Source organism: Oncorhynchus clarkii, chromosome 8 (genome assembly GCF_045791955.1).
Source record: "Oncorhynchus clarkii lewisi isolate Uvic-CL-2024 chromosome 8, UVic_Ocla_1.0, whole genome shotgun sequence".
Classification (NCBI taxonomy): domain Eukaryota; kingdom Metazoa; phylum Chordata; class Actinopteri; order Salmoniformes; family Salmonidae; genus Oncorhynchus; species Oncorhynchus clarkii.
In genome coordinates this window covers 26,281,770-26,300,621 of record NC_092154.1, presented here as the reverse complement: position 1 = coordinate 26,300,621, position 18,852 = coordinate 26,281,770, and the positions used below count along the sequence as shown (strand labels likewise).

At 43.2% G+C, this 18,852-nt stretch overlaps 1 protein-coding gene across 1 annotated transcript in view; it reads right to left on the bottom strand.

Annotated features, from left to right (window-relative positions):
* Positions 1-18,852, bottom strand: part of LOC139415185 (tumor necrosis factor receptor superfamily, member 21) — a 43,274-nt gene that overhangs the window by 23,291 nt on the left and 1,131 nt on the right. Inside the window, exons 2-3 of the mRNA XM_071163081.1 lie at positions 8,145-8,802; positions 1,771-2,343 (exon numbers count right to left, since the gene is read on the bottom strand). Of these exons, the coding sequence (XP_071019182.1) occupies positions 1,771-2,343; positions 8,145-8,802 (1,231 nt within the window). The remainder of the gene's footprint in view (positions 1-1,770; positions 2,344-8,144; positions 8,803-18,852) is intronic.

Here is an 18,852-nt window from a genome sequence, read left to right as displayed (position 1 = left end):
GCCTTTTTCTTATATATATATATATATATATATATATATATATATATATATATATGTTTCCCATTCCACTGTTTAGTGTGCCTTTTAACTACTCCAGTAAATAGACATTAAAGCCTTCAGGGTAGCCAATTACACACCTTGGAAGAATTAAGAAACTGTTTTGTTTTGTGCTGGAGAGAGTAAATAGCTGTGTAATCACACACACACACGGTCTGAATGTAAAACTCTGCATCTACTTGATAAACATTCTGTAATCCTTTTTAGAACATGCCCTAAATTCTCTTGTTTTTTGAAGTTTCAAATACAATTAAATTCTCTTTTTTGGAACTGAATGTAGATAAACAACGCAGTAAAAGTGAAGATCATTTGTGTATCTGATCTGGACATGTATATAAAAATATTACTACTCTACTATTTATAACAGTCAAGAAAAGTATGGGAAGCATTCCTAAATGCTGAAACTACTAACATAGCAGCCTGAATCCATGTGAATGCAAAAGCAGTTTATCATTGAGGACTTTCTTTGAGGAGTCAATTGTTAAAGAAAAAAGAACAGTCAGATTGCTAACTGATATACTTTCAAAGGGTATTTTCATGAGTAACAAAAAAGGGAAGTTTAATGTAGTAAGACAATGTGAAGATTAGACTATTGATCATGTTTCAGTTGTACTTTTATATCTTCGCAATGTCTACATCCCTACTATACATTCCTAGAACATTCTCACGTGGTGTGAGCAGACCGGTACAATGTGCTAAGATCTTCAATTCACACGGTGGGAGCTCTGACCACCGACACTTTCAGCGACACATAACTTTGAAAGCCGCGGCCCACCCAGCGTTCCCCAGCCCTCACTCCACCCTTTCCCGGGGGCATGTGTCTGTGCAATGATAAAGTTGAGCTTCTCTCCAACCACAGAGAACTGGAATAATCTGGTTTGAACTGAACTGCACTGGGTTAGAGCTTTCCCTCTCTCTCGCTTACAAGCGGATGGATATCTGAGGCTGACATCAGGCTGCGGCTGGCGGTATCTTCCTCCTGCCCGCCTGCTGCGGTACTGGGGTTTCACTACTGTAACCTAGCAGCCCCATGTGGCCTCCTCGGCTCCCATGGCTACAGACAACCAGACACATCAGAGAGACAGTTAGAGAGAGAGAGAGATACACAGAGAGAGAGATACAGTCACAGAGCGAGAGAGATACAGACACAGACAGAGAACGAGACAGACGCAGAGCGAGAGAGATAGAGACAGTGAGATACAGACAGAGAGCGAGCGAGACAGAGATAAAGACAGAGTGAGAATGAAAAGAGGAAGAGAAGGAGGAGGACTGAGGGGTGGGGGGTGTAAAGATAGAGGGAGTAAGGCAGGAGGGGAGGGGGTAAAGAGAGAAGTAGAGAAAGAAAGCGAGACAACAGAGGAAGGGAGAGGTAGAGAAAGATAAAGGGAGATGCGTGTGGGGAGGTGGCAGCTACAGTCTGTTGTAGGCCATGCCCTTGCTTGTGTAACAGCTATACTGTTCTGCTATGTGTCATGTTCTCTTGGGCAGAATGGATTGGATTTAGATTTCCCCACTGGTGCTATAACAGATGGTCGGTCTTCTCGGCTGAAAGTCTCGCCAATATATCGTTGTACCAAAAATGTATTTGTTTGTATGTTTTCTGTTATCTGTCTTTATAAAGTATGTGGCTATACTGTATATAAAAAAGACTTAATAACAAAGTTGCATTTCTTTCTATAAACCTTTGAGAGGTAAAATAAAGCATCCACTCACCCTGTCCGTTGGAGTAGTAGATCCACTTCTCCTTGGTCTGTGTCGGGGGGCAGGTCTTCTTCTGGATAGCTTTCTCAATGATGCTGCTGGGGTCCTGAACCGGTCCCTTCTTCAGCACTCTGGAGCTCCTCTTCACGCTGCACACCACGATCACCACCAGCACCAGCAGCAGCAGCAGCACGATCATCCAGGGCAAGTGCTCGTTGATGTCAAAGTGTGTATGAGTGCTGGGCCTGGGGGAGCCCCTTCGCGTGGGCCTGTACCCTGATCTTTGCACACCCTGACCTACCCCTACCTCCGATCCGTCCTCTACGCCGTCCATGGCCCGCTTGTTGGCTGCTGGGTGGGTGCGGTGGTGCTCACTGGGCACAGAGTGCTTGAGGTGTGGTGGAGTCTGTGTGGGGTCCTGGGCTCCGGCAGTAGTGGCCAGGTTCAGCACCTCTCCATCTTTGGGGCTGGCCTCGTAGGAGCCTGCTGCGGTGGAGTCCTGGCTGTTGCCGGAGCTGGGTAGAGTCCCCGTGGTACTCAGTAAGAGCTCTAAGACCTCAGAACCTGCTGTCAGGATGAAGGCATCTAACCCACAGAGACACACGACCACAAATAGAAAGGGAGAGAGAGAAATGGAGAGGAGAAAGAGCGACATATAGGGGGAGGGAGATGCGGAGGAAGATAATAAAATTTAGTCAAAATTGTACAACTTTAATCCCACAGGCAATCTGCTGGACAGCCGAGGAGGGGGAGGGCCACGCCCTGGCCAGACCCCAGCAGTGCTCTCCAATCTAATGTGACACAAGAAGAGCACTAGATTGATCCTTCTACAGCCACCGCATTTATACAGTACTCTACTAAAGATCGAGTGAATTCCATTACAGCTCCAGTCTCAGCAGGGGATGAATGGGAAATTGATTTTGAGTTGAATAGAGGTCAACAAAATATGACTGAACACATTCACGTCACTGTTAGTCAATTGACATTGAACTAGATTGACCATGATAAATTACTATTGCAGGTACAAACGTTGAAGCTACACTGCCTCTATAGGCTAGTGTTAAAACCAAAACAACCAATAAATAGGGGAGTTGTGTTAACTGCCACTGAACCAGAATCAATATACTGTAAAAATTCCCTTACCCTGAGCTGGAATACCCCTGTCTACGACTACAGTATTAAACAGATTATCATTTCATTATGGCATCCTATAGGGGGATTCTTTTGGGATTGGCACCTGGATCACAGGTTATCACTGTGCACAGGTAATTCAGAAGCAAGCTGTGTTACCAGCATCACCATCTCAACTACACTGATTTCAGTTCTTCACTGCATGGGGACACACTGTCCTGTCTTTGCGAATTTTGTGCAACAACCTCCTTCCCCTCCCCTCTCATTGATACAGACACAGTTGGGACTGAGGCATTGCGATCTCTGTAATACGTGTGGAAGTGGAACACCACCTTCAGCTATTCTCACTGGACGAAGGTGCAACTTAGGTGAGAGGCTATTTATCTACACACAAGACAAACAGCAGTGACATTAATGGTCTGTTACGGTAGGTTGAAAGGGTGAAAAACTACTGACTAAACTGTGGACTAAAGCACCAGCAGAAGAAAACATGTAAGAGAGACTTATACAGTCCTGTGGCTGGAAATACTGTAGCTGCTTCCTTAAGTTCCAGACGCCATAGGTTTATTTTGACAGTCTCAAATGTCTATCAACTTGTAAACCATCAGCAACAACAACTAAATAGTTAGTTAGTCTCTGAGAACTACACTACTATTCAAAAGTTTGGGGTCACATAGAAATGTCCTTGTTTTCAAAGAAAACGTACATGACATGAGTTGCAAAATGAATAGGAAATATAGTCAAGATGTTGACAAGGTTATAAATAATGATTTTTAATTGAAATAATAATAATGTCCTTCAAACTTTGCTTTCGTCAAAGAATCCTCCATTTGCAGCAATTACAGCCTTGCAGACCTTTGGCATTCTAGTTGTCAATTTGTTGAGGTAATCTGAAGAGATTTCACCCCATGCTTCCTGAAGCACCTCCAAGTTGGACTGGCTTGATGGGCACTTCTTACATACCATATGGTCAAGCTTCTCCCACAACAGCTCAATAGGGTTGAGATCCAGTGACTGTGCTGGCCACTCCATTATAGACAGAATACCAGCTGACAGATTCTTCCCTAAATAGTTATTGCATAGTTTGGAGCTGTGCTTTGGGTCATTGTCCTGTTGTAGGAGGAAATTGGCTCCAATTAAGCTAGGTATGGCATGGCGTTGCAACATGGAGTGATAGTATTCATTCTTCAAGATGCCTTCTACCCTGTACAAATCTCCCACTTTACCACCACCAAAGCACCCCCAGACCAACACATTGCCTCCACTATGCTTGACAGATGGCGTCAAGCCCTCCCTCCAGCATATTTACATTTTTTCTGCGTCTCACGATGTTCTTGTTTGTCATCTGAACACCTCCAACGTAGATTCGTCTGTCCATAACACTTTTTTCCAATCTTCCTGTGTCCAGTGTCTATGTTATTTTGCCCATCTTAATCTTTTATTTTTATTGGTCAGTCTGAGATATGGCTTTTTCTTTGCAACTCTGGAATCGCCTCTTCACTAATGACAATGAGACTGGTGTTTTGCGGGTACTATTTAATCAAGCTGACAGTTAAGGACTTGTGAGGCATCGGTTTCTCAAACTAGACACTCTAATGTGCTTGTCCTCTTGCTCATTTGTGCACCGGGGCCTCCCACTCCTCTTTCTATTCTGGTTAGAGACAGTTTGCGCTGTTCTGTGAAGGGAGTGGTACACAGCGTTGTACGAGATCTTCAGTTTCTTGGCAGTTTCTCACATGGAATAGCCTTCATTTCTCAGAACAAGAATAGATAGATGAGTTTCAGAATAAAGTCTTTGTTTCTGGCAATTTTCAACCTGTAATCAAACACACAAATGCTGATGCTCTAGATACTCAACTAGTCCAAAGAAGGCCAGTTGTATTACTTCTTTAATCATTACAATAGTTTTCAGCTGTGCTAACATAACTGCAAAAGGCTTTTCTAATGTTCAATTAGCCATTTAAAATGATAGACTTGGATTTGCTAGCACAACGTGCCATTGGAACACAGGAGTGATGGTTTCTGATAAATGGGACTCTGGCCCCCTATGTAGATATTCCATTACAAATCAGCCGTACCCAGCTACAATAGTCATTTACAACATTAACAATGTCTACACTGTATTTCTGATCAATTTGATGTTATTTTAATGGACAAAAAATTTGCTTTTCTTTCAAAAACAAGGACATTTCCAAGTGACCCCAAACTTTTGAACCGTAGTGTATGTTTCCATAGTAACATTTTCAATGAGTAACTACTTTTGGGAATGAGTAGTGTCTTCTCTGACCCCCAAAAAACTGTTTAACATTTTTCACATACAGTATGTGACTCACCACCTGGATTCGGTCTTACAGTGTGTAGCAAAATCTGAAATGTTGTTTTTTACATTGGATAAAAGTAGAGACTCAGAGCTACAAAGGGACAATGGGAAAGTAATTCTGCATTGAAAGTTGATCAACTTGTAAACTCACTTTTGAGAAAATGGCCTTTGAATGTTTTGGTATCTAGTGAAGAGCTCTTCTTTGTCTACACCCATTCAGCATCGTTCACACCTTCTTAAGCTTTAGCCCCACCCATCTCGCTTCGCTCTCGGAGCACACACTTGACGCTCTGGCCGATGATTTGTTTACCTCTGGATAACATGAAAACAGCCTAACCAGCTCTGCTGGCAAGAATTTCATTACACTTTTTGGCAGACTTTTCCTGACACTGGCCATATTCAACGTGTGTTGTACACACATCACGTAAAGTTAGCTAACGAGCCAGCCAGCTAACGTTAGCTAGTTAAACAACAATGAACAGTTCCAACAATGCCACAGTGCTGGGAGCTAACCAACAAGGTCCAATGTTAGCTAGCTAACAATAGGCTTTAACTAGAAAAGCAAACTAGAAACAGCTCTGGAATACAAATAATAACGTCAGCTAGGGAGCGAGCCAGCTAAAGTTAGCCATCTAGCTAACACTAATGTTAGCTAGCTAGCTAAGACATATACAGTGGGGCAAAAAAAAGATTAGTCAACCACCAATTGTGCAAGACCTCTCACTTAAAAAGATGAGAGAGGCCTGTAATTTTCATCATAGGTACACTTCAACTATGACAGACAAAATGAGAAAAAAAATCCAGAAAATCACATTGTAGGATTTTTAATGATTTTATTTGCAAATTATGGAGGAAAATAAGTATTTGGTCAATAACAAAAGTTTATCTCAATACTTTGTTATATACACTTTGTTGGCAATGACAGAGGTCAAACGTATTCTGTAAGTCTTCACAAGGTTTTCACAAACTGTTGCTGGTATTTTGGCCCATTCCTCCATGCAGATCTCCTCTAGAGCAGTGATGTTTTGGGGCTGTTGCTGGGCAACACGGACTTTCAACTCCCTCCAAAGATTTTCTATGGGGTTGAGATCTGGAGACTGGCTAGGCCACTCCAGGACATTGAAATGCTTCTTACGAAGCCACTCCTTCGTTGCCCGGGCGGTGTTTTTGGGATCATTGTCATGCTGAGAGACCCAGCCACGTTTCATCTTCAATGCCCTTGCTGATGGAAGGAGGTTTTCACTCAAAATCTCACAATACATGGCCCCATTCATTCTTTCCTTTACACGGATCAGTCGTCCTGGTCCCTTTGCAGAAAAACAGCCCCAAAGCATGATGTTTCCACCCCCATGCTTCACAGTAGGTATGGTGTTCTTTGGATGCAACTCAGCATTCTTTATCCTCCAAACACGACAAGTTGAGTTTTTACCAAAAAGTTATATTTTGGTTTCACCTGACCATATGACATTCTCCCAATCTTCTTCTGGATCATCCAAATGCTCTCTAGCAAACTTCAGATGGGCCTGGACATGTACTGGCTTAAGCAGGGGGACACGTCTGGCACTGCAGGATTTGAGTCCCTGGCGGCGTAGTGTGTTACTGATGGTAGGCTTTGTTACTTTGGTCCCAGCTCTCTGCAGGTCATTCACTAGGTCCCCCCGCGTGGTTCTGGGATTTTTGCTCACCGTTCTTGTGATCATTTTGACCCCACGGGGTGAGATCTTGCATGGAGCCCCAGATCGAGGAAGATTATCAGTGGTCTTGTATATCTTCCATTTTCTAATAATTGCTCCCACAGTTGATTTCTTCAAACCAAGCTGCTTACCTATTGCAGATTCAGTCTTCCCAGCCTGGTGCAGGTCTACAATTTTGTTTCTGGTGTCATTTGACAGCTCTTTGGTCTTGGCCATAGTGGAGTTTGGAGTGTGACTGTTTGAGGTTGTGGACAGGTGTCTTTTATACTGATAAGTTCAAACAGGTGCCATTAATACAAAGTGTATATAACAAAGTATTGAGATAAACTTTTGTTATTGACCAAATACTTATTTTCCACCTTAATTTGCAAATAAATTCATTAAAAATCCTACAATGTGATTTTCTGGATTTCTTTTCTCATTTTGTCTGTCATAGTTGAAGTGTACCTATGATGAAAATTACAGGCCTCTCTCATCTTTTTAAGTGGGAGAACTTGCACAATTGGTGGCTGACTAAATACTTTTTTGCCCCACTGTAGTCTATATTATAGACAACCTAATATTTGGTTAGTAGAAAAAAAGAGTAACGTTTCACTTCAATGCTTATATGTGTTTCCGATGAGAAACCTTTGTGATATTTTTCAATATGACCTTTTAGGCTACATAACACTTGGCTGTTGGGAAGAAAAAACAACAGCCACTACAAAGGAACCTATCTCTCTGTTGAATGTATAGCCTTAATGGCTTCCCCTGGTCTTCCTAAGCGTGTGATGTGTCTAAGTAAAAGGGCAGCCGTTTACCCAGTTTATTCCACTTTCCCCTCGATAAGCAATTACAGAACAAATGTACAGACATGACCTTTGTGGACAAGAGTGAGAACAAGCAAGTGAAGAGTTTGGGATTGAATGGAAACAACAACATGTTTTCCACCAAAGCAGTGTTGTCTGTGACAAGATCAAACATGTCACTTTATCACTGTACAGTACCTGTTGGCCAGGTCAATGTTTGATATGACGGACTACATAGGGAGAATAACAACCATGTGGGGACATTTTGTTGAGGAACACAAGCCTGTTCTACAGTCTGGGCTTCCCCTTGAGTTTCTACATGAAACAACCCACTTGAGGCGATGTCTAGAGTGATACTCAAATTAAACACATAGCAAAATAGCCTGGGTGGGGGAGCAACAGATATAAAATAGTTTAGGGAGTCGGGTCCACTGTCCCAGGGCACTGCCTTACCTTTGTGCACTGGGCCAGCTGAGGAATAGGAGGGCTCCTGGATGAAGGCAGACTGTGCAGGTCCCGGGAGGGTGGGGGAGTTGGGAGAAGCAGGTCCACAGATGTTGTCTGTCTCTCTGGTGCCTATTGTCAGTAGGGGCAGACCCTGGGCCAGACAGTCTGTGTGTGTCCTGCACCTCAATACACTGGAAACCACATCCGAGAAGCTCCCTCGCGCGCACACCTTACAGCTCACATCCTCCACCTCGCTGCCCCTTTTCTTCACCCCTGAGCCCACAGGGCACAGGAAGTGGGGAGTGCAGGTGTCCCCCTTGGCGAAGGTGTCCGGGGGGCAGTTGCAGACCCGGTCCATGGTGGCCGTGCAGGGGAACTTCTCAATGAGGGGGGCGCGGCAGGGCCTCCTGCAGCGGTGGCATTGCTGAACCCCGTTCTCTCCGCGCGTGAATGTGCCCTCGCCACAGCGGCTGCACTCCCTCACGTTGGTCTGGTTGCAGTGCCTGGACACGAAAGTTCCTGCGGGGCACTTGTCACAGACCAGTTGACTGCCCGTGCTTTGGTCTGTGTGGTAGTAGTGGCGGGCAGACAGGGCCACTATCTCAGTGCCAGGGTTGGGTGTCAGAGGCTGGCTAGAGGCCTCACCAACCACACTGTACAGTAGCTGAGAACAGAAAGAAATGACAACAGAGACAGTGTTGAGCTTAGACAATGTACTGCCGAAAAGATGGCAACACATAGAGTCGCAGGTAGAGACCCAGGCCGCAGCTCATTTACCAAATAAATGGATGTGTGAAGTCACCCCTAGAAACCCCCAAACTCTCTGTAGTTAAAGGACAGTGAGTCAGAAACATTTGCAGTGAGTCAACACATTCTCAACCCTAACATGCTGACCAGGCCGGATACGTCGCATGCACAAGCGTCGCAAAATAAATGTAGAAATCCATGTTATTCAATTATTGCACCCACACTGCTCACGCTCGCCAACGAGTGTCTGCGATGCCAAGGGCTAAAATAGAACTCCTTTCTATTTCTGACGCAGATCACGTTGAAAGTCCTGCCTCTCCCATCTCCTTAATTGGTTCATAGAAGCAGGTACCCACGTGCCACCTCCTCATTGGTTATACCCACGTGGGTGGTTGAAAGACGAACTGTTGCCGGTCTTGGTGGTAATAATATGAAAGTTTAGATGCCGATCACCGTATAAGTTCAATGATGAAAAAGTCTGGAAGGAGGAGAGATGACTAGAAACGATCCGGTTGGACGTTTTATGTGTGGATTAATTGTCAGAGTAGAGGACCTTGTGCATTTCAGGTAAAATAACAACTCAATGTTTATATCCCAGGACAAATTAGCTAGCAACAGCAAGCTAGCTAAATAGGACAAAATTAGCTAGCAAGTGCAAGCTAACTAGCTAAATTACCATACATGTTTAATGCTTTTCAAACTGTCCCCAAATTAATGTAACTGGTTCAGAGTTTGTTTTGATATTTTAACCTGCGTGTCGTGATCGCGTTTGGTGTAGGGGGACAAAATAAATGTATGCACGATAGCGCATCTGCGCAGCCAGTTTGGGTTCTGTGTAATGCTAGGCTTTCTCACTTACTGCAATGTGACAGAAGCTAGGTCATGTGTCATGCTCTAACGATGCCACCACTATGGAGTACTCCGAGTCAATATTCAGGTAATAATAAGAAATTCTCCTACGACTACAACTTCATTGTCGATTTTTTGTTATACAGAAATAACAAAAAATGCAAAAAAGCTGCTGTTGTGGTCAATGTCCATGTAACCAGGTCAAAAATCCCAACCCTATGGTTCGTAATTCTCCCATGTAGGGAAATACAGACTGCAAGAAGAGCCCTGTGGCTTTAGGATATTTGGCGTGGGAAATGTGGGGACCTGGTGTTGAAGGAGGCTACACGTAGCTATGTGTTTGGAAAACATTTCGTCACAGGTAAGACATTTAACTTGTTATACTAGTATAGTCCATTTGTACCTCCACTCACCACTTGTAGCTGTATAGTCCGTTTGTTTGGGTTGTTGGTCTTGACTAGCTTAATTAATGTTCCGGTCCGTAGCTAGCTAGCACTCACGTAACTGCTAGCACCGTCATAAAAAGGGCCATGAGAGAGGTAAGCCCTACAATATTACGTTTTCTATGCAGTGAGAAGGCAATGTTGAAAAGTAATCTTTAAACATCTTGTACTTTTCTTAAATGTAGTTTTGTAATACACTAAAACAAGTAGACAACAAGAAAATAGTTTTTACTGTGGGTTAACCTATGTAACCACAGGTTGTTTTTCCCAGAGGCGGGCAGGTACGCGATGTTCTATCTAATACCGACTGGGACTATGGATAAGTATATTATGTCTACAATCAATATAATTCCATTAGTACTAATAGAATGTTAAGTTTTTCTGTTGTCATCAGTCTTTTGGTGTTGTTGCTACAACCTATAATAGTCCCAAAAAATGAATTTGAAATAACTTTGTAAAGAGACTAAATATATATCAGTCTATTTTTAATCAAGTCGAGCTCAACATGGTTGTATTTAGTTATTTTAATATTTACAGTGCATTCGGAAAGTATTCAGACACCTTGACTTTTTCCACATTTTGTTACATTACAGCATTATTCGAACATGGATTAAATTGTTTTTTCCTCAACAATCTACACACAATACCACATTATGACAAAGTGAAAACATGTTCTTAGAAATGTTTCCAAATGTATTAAAAATAAAAACAAGAAATACATTATTTACATAAGTATTCAGACCCTTTGCTATGAGACACGAAATTGAGTTCAGGTGCATCCTGTTTCCATTGATCATCCTTGAGATGTTTCTTTAACTTGACATCCACCTGTGTTAAATTCAATTGATTGGACATGATTTGGAAAGGCAAAAACCTGTCTATAAAAGGTCCCACAGTTGACAGTGCATGTCAGAGCAAAAACCAAGCAATGGGGTCAAAGGAATTGTCCATAGAGCTCCGAGACAGGATTGTGTCGAGGCACAGATCTGGAGAAGGGTGCCAAAAAATGTCTGCATCATTGAAGGTCCCCAAGAACACAGTGGCCTCCATCATTCTTAAATAGAAAAAGTTGGGAAACACCAATACTCCCCCTAGAGCAGGCTGCCCGGCCAAACTGAGCAATCGGATGAGAAGGGCCTTGGTCAGTGAGGTGACCAAGAACCCGACGGTCACTCTGACAGAGCTCCAGAGTTCCTCTTTGGAAATGGGAGAACCTTCCAGAAGGACAACCATCTCTGCAGCACTCTATCAATCAGGCCTTTATGCTAGTGGCCAGATGGAAGCCACTCCTCGGTAAAAGGTACATGACAGCCTGCTTGGAGTTTGCCAAAAGGCACCTAAAGACTCTCAGACCATGAGAAACAAGATTCTCTGGTCTGATGAAACCAATATTGAACTCTTTGGCCTGACTGCAGAGCGCTCAGGACCTCAGACTGGGGTGAAGTTTGACCTTCCAATAGGACAACCACCCTAAGCACACAGCCAAGACAACGCAGGAGTGGCTTTGGGACAAGTCTCTGAATGTCCTTGAGTTGCCCAGCCAGAGCCCGGATTTGAACCCGATCTAACATCTATGGAGAGACCTAAAAATAGCTGTGCAGAGACGCTTCCCATCCAACCTGACAGAGTTTGAGAGGATCTGCAGAGAAGAATGGGAGAAACTCCTCAAATACAGGTGTTCCAAGCTTGTAGGGCCATACCCAAGAAGACTCAAGGTTGTAATCGCTGCCAAAGGTGCTTCAACAAAGTACTGAGTAAAGGGTCTGAATACTTATGTAAATGTAATATTTTCATTGTTTGGCAAACATTTTGAAAAAACTGTTTTTGCTTTGTCATTATGGGGTATTGTGTGTAGATTGATGAGGGGGGAAAACGATATAATCAATTTTAGAATAAGACTGTAACATAAGAAAATGTGGAAAAAGTCAAGGAGTCTGAATACTTTCTGAATTCACCGTATGGTAAGGACATCCATCCAAGGGACATGAAGATATGTTAGATTCTCAATAGCAAGCACTTGAAAATCCATTCAAATTACCGGTACCACAACTTGGCTGATGTTCTAAACAGCACATTGAGGAACTTCCTCAACTTGTTATCTGGTGAAAAAACAGAGTATCCAATGTTCTGTTGATGTGTGATGACCTTCTGTTTGACTTTCGCTGAAGGGAATTCTTTCAAGACCAGTAAACGCTGCCATTCTGAAGTGATTATGGCTTGAATGTGTTCCATGCCAGTGAAATGCCATCCGCATCCACAACAGCCCTCCTACAATCCTTTCACTGCATTTACAGTACATCCAGTCTAGCCCTGATGCATGTTTTATTTCCTCTTAAATGTGGAGCTGGCTGGGATGTGACTATTTTTTTTCTAAATTCTTTGGCCAGGGTGCCAATTTGTCACAGAAATATGATGTTGGAGGCAATAACCGCTGATAGGCAGGGAGAGCAAGGGAAGCTGCATTATCACTTTCTGTACATGCCCTGTTAAAAGTTGGGAGGCAAATCCAGAGTGCTTTTAATGGTTTACACACTGCAGTAGACCTCACAGAGAAATGAGAATGCCCTAATTCAGGCGTTTTCAAAGTCTGGGCCTCCCTTCAGAAACAACCATTTGTTGCGCAATTGCACCTAATCATGGGCACATTCCTTTACCCAGGCGTTGCTGACGCATGGCAGATCTTACCATGCCTGGATAGGTCATTTATGTATCAGCTAACCACATCAAGGTTGCGTTTCCTTGCTCAGACGTCGCATGAATTGACCAATGCCACACAATCTACAATCTCTTTGGCACAAGATAGCTGCTAACCACATCAAATATTATAGCAATCTGATAAGTAAAATACCTATCCAGGCGTTTTAAGATCTGGCCTGCGTCAGCAATGCATGGGCAGAGCAACACATGTGTTATAGCAATCTGGTGCGTGATGGCACAGTCAATGATGTGGCATGCAACCATTGGTTGCATCCTGTCGGGCTGTATCACCGCCTGGTACAGCAACTGCTCAACCCACAACCGTAAGGCTCTCCAGAGGGTTGTGAGGTCTGCACAACGCATCACCGGGGGCAGATTACCTGCCCTCCAGGACACCTAGACCACCCGATGTCACAGGAAGGCCATAAAGATCATCAAGGACAACAACCACCCGAGCCACTGCCTGTTCACCCCGCTATCATCCAGAAGGCGAGGTCAGTACAGGTGCATCAAAGCAGGGACCGAGAGATTGAAAAACAGCTTTTATCTCAAGGCCATCAGACTGTTAAACAGCCACCACTAACATTGAGTGGCTGCTTCCAACATACTGACTCAACTCCAGCTCACTTTAATAATGGAAATTGATGTCAAAAATGTACCACTAGCCACATTAAACAATGCTACTTAATATAATGTTTACATACCCTACATTACACATCTCATATGTACATGTATATACTGTACTCTATATCATCTACTGCATCTTGCCATCTTTATGTAATACATGTATCACTAGCCACTTTAAACTATGCCACTTTTATGTTTACATACCCTACATTACTCATCTCATATGTATATACAGTGGGGCAAAAAAGTATTTAGTCAGCCACCAATTGTGCAAGTTCTCCCACTTAAAAAGATGAGGCCTGTAATTTTCATCATAGATACACTTCAACTATGACAGACAAAATGAGAAAAGAAAATCACATTGTAGGATTTTTAATGAATTTATTTGCAAATTATGGAGGAAAATAAGTATTTGGTCAATAACAAAAGTGTATCTCAATACTTTGCTATATACCCTTTGTTGGCAATAACAGAGGTCAAACGTTTTCTGTACGTCTTCACAAGGTTTTCACACACTGTTGCTGGTATTTTGGCCCATTCCTCCATGCAGATCTCCTCTAGAGCAGTGATGTTTTGGGGCTGTTGCTGGGCAACATGGACTTTCAACTCCCTCCAAAGATTTTCTATGGGGTTGAAATCTGGAGACTGGCTAGGCCACTCCAGGACCTTGAAATGCTTCTTACGAAGCCACTCCTTCATTGCCCGGGCGGTGTGTTTGGGATCATTGTCATGCTGAAAAACCCAGCCACGTTTCATCTTCAATGCCCTTGTTGATGGAAGGAGGTTTTCACTCAAAATCTCACAATACATGGCCCCATTCATTCTTTCCTTTACACGGATCAGTCGTCCTGGTCCCTCTGCAGAAAAACAGCCCCAAAGCATGATCTTTCCACCCCCATGCTTCACAGTAGGTATGGTGTTCTTTGGATGCAACTCAGCATTCTTTGGCCTCCAAACACGACGAGTTGAGTTTTTAACAAAAAGTTATATTTTGGTTTCATCTGACCATATGACATTCTCCCAATCGTCTTCTGGATCATCCAAATGCTCTCTAGCAAACTTCAGACGGGCCTGGACATGTACTGGCTTAAGCAGGGGGACACGTCTGGCACTGCAGGATTTGAGTCCCTGGCGGCGTAGTTACTGATGGTAGGCTTTGTTACTTTGGTCCCAGCTCTCTGCAGGTCATTCACTAGGTCCCCCCGTGTGGTTCTGGGATTTTTGCTCACCGTTCTTGTGATCATTTTGACCCCACGGGGTGAGATCTTGCTTGGAGCCCCAGATGGAGGGAGATTATCAGTGGTCTTGTATGTCTTCCATTTCCTAATAATTGCTCCCACAGTTGATTTCTTCAAACCAAGCTGCTTACCTATTTCAGTCTTCCCAGCCTGGTGCAGGTCTACAATTTTGTTTCTGGTGTCCTTTGACAGCTCTTTGGTCTTGGCCATAGTGGAGTTTGGAGTGTGACTGTTTGAGGTTGTGGACAGGTGTCTTTTATACTGATAACAAGTTCAAACAGGTGCCATTAATACAGGCAATGAGTGGAGGACAGAGGAGCCTCTTAAAGAAGAAGTTACAGGTCTGTGAGAGCCAGAAATCTTGCTTGTTTGTAGGTGACCAAATACTTATTTTCCACCATAATTTGCAAATATATTCATTAAAAATCCTACAATGTGATTTTCCGGAATTGTTTTTCTCATTTTGTCTGTCATAGTTGAAGTGTACCTATGATGAAAATTACAGGACTCTCATCTTTTTAAGTGGGAGAACTTGCACAATTGGTGGCTGACTAAATACTTTTTTGCCCCACTGTATATACATATGAGATGAGTAATGTACGGTATTTAAACATAAAAGTGGCATAGTTTAAAGTGTCTAGTGATACATGTATTACATAAAGATGGCAAGATGCAGTAGATGATATAGAGTACAGTATATACATGTACATATGAGATGTGTAATGTAGGGTATGTAAACATTATATTAAGTAGCATTGTTTAATGTGGCTAGTGATACATTTTTGACATCAATTTCCATTATTAAAGTGAGCCGGAGTTGAGTCAGTATGTTGGAAGCAGCCACTCAATGTTAGTGATGGCTGTTTAACAGTCTGATGGCCTTAAGATAGAAGCTGTTTTTCAGTCTCTCGGTCCCTGCTTTGATGCACCTGTACTGACCTCGCCTTCTGGATGATAGCGGGGTGAACAGGCAGTGGCTCGGGTGGTTGTTGTCCTTGATGATCTGTATGGCCTTCCTGTGACATCGGGTGGTCTAGGTGTCCTGGAGGGCAGGTAGTCTGCCCCCGGTGATGCGTTGTGCAGACCTCACTACCCTCTGGAGAGCCTTACGGTTGTGGGTTGAGCAGTTGCTGTACCAGGCGGTGATACAGCCCGACAGGATGCAACCAATGGTTGCATGCCACATCATTGACTGTGCCATCAGGCACCAGATTGCTATAACACATGGGGCGTGTTGCTCTGCCCAGGCATTGCTGACGCAGGCCAGATCTTAAAACGCCTGGATAGGTATTTTACTTATCAGATAGCTGCTAACCACATCAAATATTGTCTGTCATAGTTGAAGTGTACCTATGATGAACATTACAGGCCTCTCGCATCTTTTTAAGTCGGAGAACTTGCACAATTGGTGGCTGACTAAATACTTTTGTCCCCCACTGTACTGTACTCGATACCATCTACTGCATCTTGCCTATGCCATTCTGTACCATCACTCATTCATATATCTTTATGTACATATTCTTTATCCCTTTACACTTGTGTGTATAAGGTAGTAGTTGTGGAATTGTTAGGTTGGATTACTCGTTGGTTATTACTGAATTGTCGGAACTAGAAGCACAAGCATTTCGCTACACTCACATTAAAATCTGCTAACCATGTGTATGTGACAAATAAAATTTGATTTGATGCATGCAACGTCTGTGCTGCGATACGCAACCACCTCTACAAACCCTGGTCTTAATTGCATTTCTAAAACAATGCCATGCATATTTGAAGTCAGGCACTGGAGGAGACAGTCATCAAATTCTGCTGATGACTGGACAAATTCCCCTTTACAGACCAGGGGCCCTAAGGAGTCTGTCCACTTCCCAGGACTCATTACTAATCAGTAACAGTGGTCTCAGGACTACATTTTTTGTAGAATCTTCTGAGTTTCATTCGGTTATGTAAAATCATCATGTGAAAATCGACCCCTTGAGAAGGAAAGCACATTTGAAGATTAGGGGTAATTAAGGGCAACATCATTACTCAAACCATCTAATTTTTAGCCGACACACTCTCTGCCTGTTGATGATGATCATGAGGAACAAAATGTTCCAGCTCCAGCCACATCACATATTTGCCCGATAAAAAGCAAGTGTGCAACTGGTAATATTCAACATGTGACACAATGAAGGTACATTGGTTTGGTGGCCTGAACAGCGGTGTGTGTGTGTGTGTGTGTGTGTGCGTGTGCGAGAGGGAGAGCGTGCGAGGAAAGCGAGTGAATGTCCCTCCCTTCTAGCTCAGATAAGAGAGCAGTCTCGTGTCCCTGCATCTCCTGTTTGAAAAAACGCACTGCTGGCATCCTGTCAGGAGACTGCTGCTGTCGGAGAGAGACTGCCCATCAACACCACACCTCACCGCCTGTGAGTGGCCATGAATCACTGATAACTACCTCTATCACTCTGAATCTACCTCAAGCCTCTTCAGCATTTCATACCTGCCATGCAGGATACAAAAAGAAGGAGGATACATACTGTAGTATAATCTTGTTTGTAGATATCTATTCAATCGTATCCTCTAAATCCAATACATTTGATACATGATGGATAGGCTACACAGCTGTTGATAGGACATTATTAATACTGAAGGGAAAAGCTAAAACCATAGCATCACTAGTTCTATGACTCAGATGTTTCGAGCTGAACCCCAGGAGGTTAGTGATAGTGATATCAGGATGCTACCTCCCTGGCTGGAGGACAGAGGAAAGGATGGGCCAGCCCGTTTATGCCGTGTCACTGCAGTGCTGCTGCTGGTTGCAGGGCTGGTTCCTGGAGACAGCCAGACTCAGCAAAATCTGCACTGCCTGCCTGAACACTCTGTAATTCAACCTCCAACAACAACACGCCTGCCCCAAGACGCACACAACCCCTTTGTACAGGGCCTCTTTGCACATCATGCACCCAACAGTAACACAAAGAAAATGCTTAGGCGTTTGGGCAATGGTTTTCAATCAGCATGGTTCAGTGACATATTGAACCAGAACGAACCATCTATCAGTTTCAACAATTTCTCATCCTTACTGTGAGAGGATGATGTGATCCATCTTCACATTTTCTGCATGAGACATCTGTGACAAGATGGCACACCCAGATCCATAAGTAGACTGTCAGTTATGTGCCTAAGGTCTAGGGGTCGAGTGCACATGATGACAACCCCTGTGATTGTGTGTGTGTATATGCCTGTCCACGTGTTAGGTAACACCTCAACATTTTGCCGACTGCATAGGCAAGCATATCTCTGAGCACACACAAAGGGAAAGTGAAAGCATTCATCAGAAATCTTTCACTGAGAAATGGGAAATGGACAGACACACTGCCATTTGGCAGGTGTATTTATTTTATTTTAAATTTCCTGACATTATCTTAAAATAACCGCATATACAGTACATACATGTGCCGCAACATGCTGCATTCCAGTGTTGTTGTCAGAGCCTCTAGTATCATCCACAACATCTAGCTCACAGCCTAACTGTGCTGTTGTACATGGAAGATATGGATGTTTGCCACAACAGTGCAAAAGTAACTATGTGTGTATCTTGAACATCATTGAGATTTCCATAAGCCATTACTATAACAGATAACACACAACCAAACCAGCAACTGTTGCAACATCATCATGCAACTAAACTTAGAGGAAAAGTGAGTCTGTTAGGATGCAATCATGCCTCATTTATCACTGACAAAAGCCAGTGGAGCCTCCTCCTTCATGGGCCAGTGAAGAATATTCTTCCTAATGTCACAATGTACTGCCAACAACGCATCACAAACAACCAGTGGACTTCGCCTGAGAGAAGATGCACAGAGGGGCCCAAACACAGAACTGACTGACATGCATTGTAATATTTGAATGGAAAATATAATTTTGTTAAAATATCTGTTCCATGGTGATGCTAGGAGATAAGGACACCCCATTTACTGCTTAAATGTTAATCATTGATTGTAGTGGATGATGGACTACATTATCTGTAAAGAAGGTTAGATACCACCCTACTATCAGGATTTGGCCAGATAATACAAATAAATATATATTTTTTATAAATTGGTAAGTAAACATGCATAGATTTCTATT